Source organism: Triticum urartu, chromosome 3A (genome assembly GCF_056163025.1).
Source record: "Triticum urartu cultivar PI428250 chromosome 3A, HENAU_Tu73, whole genome shotgun sequence".
Lineage (NCBI taxonomy): Eukaryota > Viridiplantae > Streptophyta > Magnoliopsida > Poales > Poaceae > Triticum > Triticum urartu.
In genome coordinates, this window is record NC_141875.1 from 706,945,629 (window position 1) to 706,952,588 (window position 6,960).

Here is a 6,960-nt window from a genome sequence, read left to right on the forward strand (position 1 = left end):
TAATAACCAAGGAGCATATTGCGCAGGCTGAAGCGATCGGGATCACTGTTGGACAACTCCTCGATATCAAGCCCATGTCTCCGACTAGAGAGGAGGAAATAAAACGGAAATATGTCCTGGGCCAACCTTTGGTCGAGCCAGACGAGGTCAAGAACCTCCCAATGAGAATGTATGAATTGCATCGATGGTACATGGACATTACCAAGATTTCCAATCGAGAGTCCCTCATGGTGAATGTCAAGGAGGAGCATTACTACCATGAGAAAGCTCTGGCCGTTGAGTATTCAGAACTGTTTCTGCTATACAATCAAGACGCACTCGACAAATCTATCTTCAATTGCTATTGTCTGTAAGTGATTTCTTTCTGTAATTTAAGTCTCAAGCTAGCTGTAGTGATCATTTTGATCAATTATTACCTGTAATTATCCTCACTATATTCTTTTATGTGGTATTATGCAGGATGAAGATTAATAAAATGAAAAAAGGTGGACGCTATGGCATTGGGTTCGTTGACCCAAATACCATTAATGAATACACATGGAAAATAGATTCATATATGAAAAAAGTGTAGAGGAAAGCATGCTAGAGTTCTTCAAGAACCTCAAATACAATGAAGATATACTACTTCCTTACAACTTCGAGTGAGTCACACTGTCTTGTACTACAAATTCTGTTTTTGCCTACTAGCTAGCTACATGTTTTTGCTTACATATGCCCGCTTAATTAAGACATGCAAACGTGTGTGCATGCAGATTTCACTGGATCTTTTTAATCATTAAAGTTGATGAAGGAACAGTTGAAGTACTAGACTCACTACTTAAGAAAGCAAGTGACTACACCATCGTGAAGGGGATAGTCAACAGGTAATTTCAATCATTATTAACTATATCTCGGCCTATTTAATTAGTTCTTCATTTCCTAATAACAACTATTTAATAACCCATTTATTCATTTTTTTGTCGGCGGGCAGGGCTTGGGCAAAGTTCATCAGGGTCACTCCAGGCCCATGGAAACAAAATCTGAAATGGTATCGACCCCAGGTAAGTAATTAAGTAGTACTAGCTAGCTGCCATCTCTTTAATTATCATGCTTGATTAATTATTATCTGATCAAATTCCATTCTCTAAAGGCCCTGAAGAAGGCGCCGGGGAATAATCTGTGTGCATACTACGTTTGCGAGAACATTCGCATGATGGCGTCCAAAAGAAGCGAATCTCAAAGACAGGAGTGGGTACGTTTGTCAGAACACTATTCATAATTTTTTACACCATTATCGATATCTAGTCACACAACTAATACACATGCATATTGATCTCCTTCTTAACAGTTCAAAGAGGTGTGGGAGAAGCTCCTAACAAAGAAGCGCATAGAAGCAATTCAAGAGGAAATAGCGGGATTTTTGCTCGACCAGGTCATAGATCCCAAAGGAGAATACTATTACCCGCTACCGCCTCCGTGAACCACTTCCAATTGTTATCGTGCTCCGAAGGCACCAATTAGGAGAAATTGTATGTATGTATGTATGTATGTATGTATGTATGTATGTATGTATATATATATATAGGGTCGCGCTATTCGTCACCCTGGGTGAGGAATAGTTATTCTTCACCCCCCCTCTATTTTACCATCAATGCACCATAATTTTACGTTTCGTAAGTTTTGTCTTATTTCCGACACAAAAAGGGACCGTAAGAAAAAATATATAAATGCCGTAAAAATTATTTTATGTTACGTAAAATTACAAACGTAAAAGCATAGTCTAAAATACACATAAACTGCAAATTTTCTTGTCTTATGACTTATATTTTTATTTTTTATGTCAAATTTTATGTAGTGAATCAATAGGAATGTAACTATTTGAATTCCAAACGTAATTTAATTATGAAATGATCGTAAGATTACCTCAGGTGAAGAATAACTTATTCTGCACCCTGGGTGATGAATAGTAACACTATATATATATATATATATATATATATATATATATATATATATATATATATATATATATATATATATACGGTTCTACTAGAAATTCTATTTATATATATGCATAACGTGTACAATATGTAGTATCGTAAAATACCAGCAAACGAAAAAGAATTAAATGAAAAACACAAAATTAAATGAAAAAGAAATCATAAACCCAAAACCCCCCAACCTTTTAATACCGGTTGGTGACACCAACTGGTACTAAAGGGCTCCCTGCCCCCGAAGCTGGCTCGTGCCACGTGGTTGCCCTTTAGCACCGGTTCGTGCTGAACCGGTACTAAAGGGGGGGGGGGGGCTTTAGTGCCTACACTTTAGCGCCGGTTACCAAACCGACACTAAAAGACCTTACGAACCGGTACTATTGCCCGGTTCTGCACTAGTGTATATAGATCTTTTCCATGTGTTAGAGAACACATTTTTTAATTTTCTCATGAATTTTCAGGTACATATAGATAGTTGACATTACTATAGTGAAATATATTTTTGAATTTACCATGATTTAGAGATCAATTTTTTAAAAGTTTCGTCATGTTATGTCTATTTTTTTGCACATTTACCATTTCAACCTAGATTTTCAATGGCAAATTTAGGTAGACACTTCATGGCTACTCTCTTCATGCCCACTATGTCGCTCTTGACCGATTGTTTTCTCGTGTACAACCCTCGCCGCCCCACCGTGTACTACATCGACATGGTCGGCATCCACATGGCCGGCAGGGCCGTGGCCATGACGGCGTCGGCACTCACGTCGTTCGACCCTGCTACTGGCAGGGGCAACATGATCTTGGACACGAGCACCATATTCAACTTCACGCCGCTCTCGTCCCCCATGTACGCCATGTGCGCGACGCGTTCCAGCCCAGGTTGTAAGCGCCCGTGTCGGCGCCATTGGACGGGTTCGACACGTGTCACCAGCGTGCGGGTGACAAGCACGATGTCCGGGCTCACCGATGGAGCGCGGATGGCCATGACGCTACCGGAGGAGAACGTGATGATCTTTGTTTTCTGCCATGGCAGTAAGAAATGTTTTCTTTTTTGGTTTTGAAGATTGACCATTCTTTTTTAGAGTTCTATATGTATGATCTTGGAGCTTTGGAACGTGACCATGACATGTTTAATTTCTCGTGGAACTTTTCGGTGTTCGTCTGCTCAAAAATCTTTCAATGGTAAACTTCTGCATACAGTAATTTATGCTTGGGCCGTTGATATTGGAAAAAATACTGTAAATGTTATAAATGAAAGTGATTTGGACTTCGTGCAACCATTGCCCGTCTAGCTCAGTCGGTAGAGCGCAAGGCTCTTAACCTTGTGGTCTTGGGTTCGAGCCCCAAGGTGGGCGTCAATTTTTGCATTTTTACCTTATTGATTTAGTAGCACAAAATTAGTTGAAGTTGTTTTCGAAAACATTCTACAATTTTTCCTTTTATAATTCACAAGTGCAATGTTTCATGTAATTTTAACTAATGATCCAACTTTGCCTTATTGAGGTAGAAACGGGATTATAAATTCGTAGGAACCTGATTACAATCTTTCATAAGCAGAGATTTAAAATGAACATGGATATCCGCAATCAGGGAAAAGTCACCATACATTATCGCCGCAGAAGCAAGCTCATGGGCCATATTGTTTCAGCGAATCCTTGAGGTCACTGACGATTGGGTGCAGGCTAGACATGTTCAGAGTGTCGAGATCAACCAGTCTGATCACAGATGCACAGTCAGATTCCAAACATAAAAGGCCCCCTAGAGTTTCCTCTAGATCAAACAGTCCCTCTCTAATGGCCACAACCTCAGCTTTATCGGCAGAAGTGCAACAGAAGGTAGGGAAAGTATCAGTTTCTTCCATCCTTGGGGTACTCCTGGTGCTTCAAATTCAAAACACAATTCTTAAATGTAACAAAAAAAATCGGAAAAAAGATGAATGTTCACAAGGAATGTGACTACAACTCCTAAAAATGTCAGATCCAAACTCAAAATGCACATTGAGAAACAAAAAAGTGAAATCCAGATGTGAATAGTGTCAATGTTGTTTTTGTCTTTTTTCTTACACTATTCATGCTAGATTTTACATTTTTGTTTCTCAATGTAAGTTCCGAGTGGACCTGAAATTTGTAGAGGTTGTAGTCAAATTGCTTGTGAACATTCACATCTTTTTCCGGAATTTTTTGTTACATTCAATAATGGTTTTTTTTAATTTGGAGCACAGGGAAAACCCCAATGCTGGGAGTACCGGATACTTACCCACAGAAGGCATCTCCCAGACGACAAGGCGGCGCTTGCTGTGTTCGGGTTACAACAAAAAGATATTCGAAATTGTAATCGATCTCTATAATTACCTTTTGCATCTTGATATTCCACCTGACTTACTGAAGAAAATTGCGCAATACAAAATTCGTCTGAGGTGTGTGGTAATGGTTGTTACCTTTATGAATCTTTTTATGGTTTTCTTAATGAAAATCTGTGGTGAACCCCTTTTTCCTAAAAAAATTGGTCTGAGCTGGATTAATCCCAGAGATTTGAAAAGCCCCATAAGTCACTATTGTGAGAACCTTCGACGTTGCACATTTGGACACACTTTGGTCTAAGATAAGAGGGTTGTGAGGTGAGCTACCACTCCTTCCTTGTGCACAATGGGCAATGAAGATCTTGTTGTACGATTGGCAATGAAGTGCAGTACCACGCCCTTGATCAGGTAGTCCTATCAATGAGATGTCCAGCGCATAGACATTGATAGGACTACCCGAGTTGTCGAATCTAGAGACAGGATCACAGGATTGGGTTTGACAAGTTGGCCTCCCTCTATGCTCAACGTAGGGGTAGTTGGTTGTGTATTCATATGCCAGTGGTGTTTCGGCAGTATCGGCGCCGATTTCGGTATTCTGCAGACATAGGAAGACGTCTAGCTATGAGAAACTCGGCATCGTCTTCTTCTTCAGCTCGTGGATTCCTAGGGATCGATGTCGCTGACACGTATCGGCTGAGAACGGTATCGGCTGAGAACGGTAATTTCAAGACTACCTGCATTGGTAGAACTTCATTGTTCTAGTGACGGCGTGGAACTCCAGCGTAGGCAACTCCGACCGTCTTGAGGATGTACGGGATGGAGTCGACAATTTATTTTAATAGTTTGGATTGCTTACCACATCATGTGGTGAGGGGACAATTCTCTAAGGAGTGGATTATATATATTCTTTTTTGTTTTGCCCATTTCCTGTAATATTGTTGTTGATTAATATAGACTATAGAGCCGCGGCGGATTTGAAAAAAAGAACAATATGATTTCTACAGCCTCTCTCTATCAAAACAAGTTAAGCAAACGTAGGCACATGAATGGGTTGATGGCGCATTAGAGAGATGTACTTAAAAGCCTAACCCTAGCCTGCAATGTGACGACTCAGCCATGTGTGCTGCTTTGCGTAGTGCGATGTCCTCATCGTTATTCTTGGGATCCTCCTCCTGAAGCTCCTCCTTGATGCCGATGTCGGCGTTCCCGTCCACCGCCTGCAGCTCCGGCCTGACGTCCAACACATCGACGAATGACGCCACCTTCATCTCGTACTCCTTCTGTCCGATCTGGTAGTGCTCTTCGAGGCTCGACGAGATCATCGGCTCCAGTTGATCATCGGCTCCAGTCCGATCACAGCTGGAGTCGTAATCGAAATGCTGCATGACGTCGACGTTAATGTCGACGCCGCTGCCACTGGGCTTTCTCCCGGCTTCATCGCTGCCGGCGCCGGTTGCCTCGTAGTAGAAATAGTCGTACAGCTGATGTTGTTGTTGCTGCTGCTGTCCACCGTGATATTGCGGTTGCCGGCTGTCGTCGTGATCGGCGCCATTTTGCATCACGGGGTCGGCGCCTTCTTGGGCGACGTAGAGCGCGTCGACGACCTGATCTTGGTCGGCGTGGAGGAGCAGCTGCTCCTGCTGGTGGTTCGAGGAGGTGACCTCGAGGTCAGCGCACGGGCCGTCCATGACGTCCCCGCCGGCCACGCCAGATGCGGCCTGGCGGCACATGTCGAGGTGCTGTTGCAGGGCGGCGAGCTCGGCCGACAGAAGCTCGCTGGTGTGCTCGAGGTCGATGATCATGCTGCAGCAGCCTCCGACGGGGTCCATGGCGCGCATCTCCGCCTGGTAAATGAGCGTCTGCATGGCCGCGTCGCAGAGCTCCGGCTTGAGGCGGCGCAGCGTCTTGAGGATGTTGCTGACGCCGAAGAGGCGGTGCGCGTTGAGGAACCGGCGCTGCTGGTCGGCGGGGAAGTAGGGCGCGAGGGGGCAGTCGGGGTTGCACTTGCGCCGCTGGTACTTGCACGCCGCGCAGGCCTGGTTGGTCGTGCCACCCCCACCCCCACCGCCGGAGCCACCGCTGCGGGGGGAGACGCTGCTGGAGTGGTGGTGCTGCGACTGCGACTGCGATTTGGTGGCGTTGGTGTTGGTGGTGATGGTGGAGGAGGCGTTGGTGATGGTAATATGGAGGTGGGAGGAGGAGGCGGCGGAGGAGGAGGTCATTGCTGCGCCTGCGCGCGCGCGCCGGCAATGGCGACGGGGCTGCCTAGCGAGGACGGAGGCGTCGGTGGAGGGTTGGGCCTGGCGCTGTCGTAGGAATAGGGGAGGCCGCAGGAGCTGTCAATGCCATTATTAGTTAGGAGTTAGCTGGGTGATGCCTATTAAAAGGGATCGTATACAGACGCTGTGGCACAAGATCGATAGCGGAAAGGGTCGCGGCTTGGGCTCCGAGCGTTGCGGGGTGCTCAGAGTTTGTTAAGTATCAGAGGATTCCAGTAGCCCGCCACTACTTTCCAGTCAACATCAGGAGGATCGATCTGGTAGCAATTTGTGGTCTGAAATTCGCAGCTAGCTAGCTGCATGGAGCTTGGCATCCTAGATTTGGATTTGGAAGTATGCCAGTAGGTTGACGTGCACGGCACCAACGGGATGCATGCATGACATCGACGTACGTGCCGTTGCTGCC

General features: G+C 44.9%; 1 protein-coding gene and 1 non-coding gene across 2 annotated transcripts; one reads left to right on the forward strand and one right to left on the reverse strand.

The window, feature by feature from the left end:
• The first annotated feature begins 3,258 nt into the window (after window positions 1-3,258).
• TRNAK-CUU (transfer RNA lysine (anticodon CUU)) lies at window positions 3,259-3,331 on the forward strand. The gene has a single exon. It is a non-coding gene; the product is annotated as a tRNA-Lys (tRNA).
• A 1,239-nt stretch (window positions 3,332-4,570) lies between these two features.
• Window positions 4,571-6,543, reverse strand: LOC125549348 (uncharacterized). Its single transcript, XM_048712786.2, has one exon. It carries the CDS (start codon window positions 6,495-6,497, stop codon window positions 5,352-5,354), a length of 1,146 nt encoding a protein of 381 aa, XP_048568743.2. The 5' UTR covers window positions 6,498-6,543; the 3' UTR covers window positions 4,571-5,351.
• Window positions 6,544-6,960: the final 417 nt, after the last annotated feature.

What these genes read in the sequence shown, in the direction of transcription:
- LOC125549348 (XM_048712786.2), bottom strand. Translation starts at nt 6,497, where the DNA reads ATGACCTCCTCCTCCGCCGCCTCCTCCTCCCACCTCCATATTACCATC.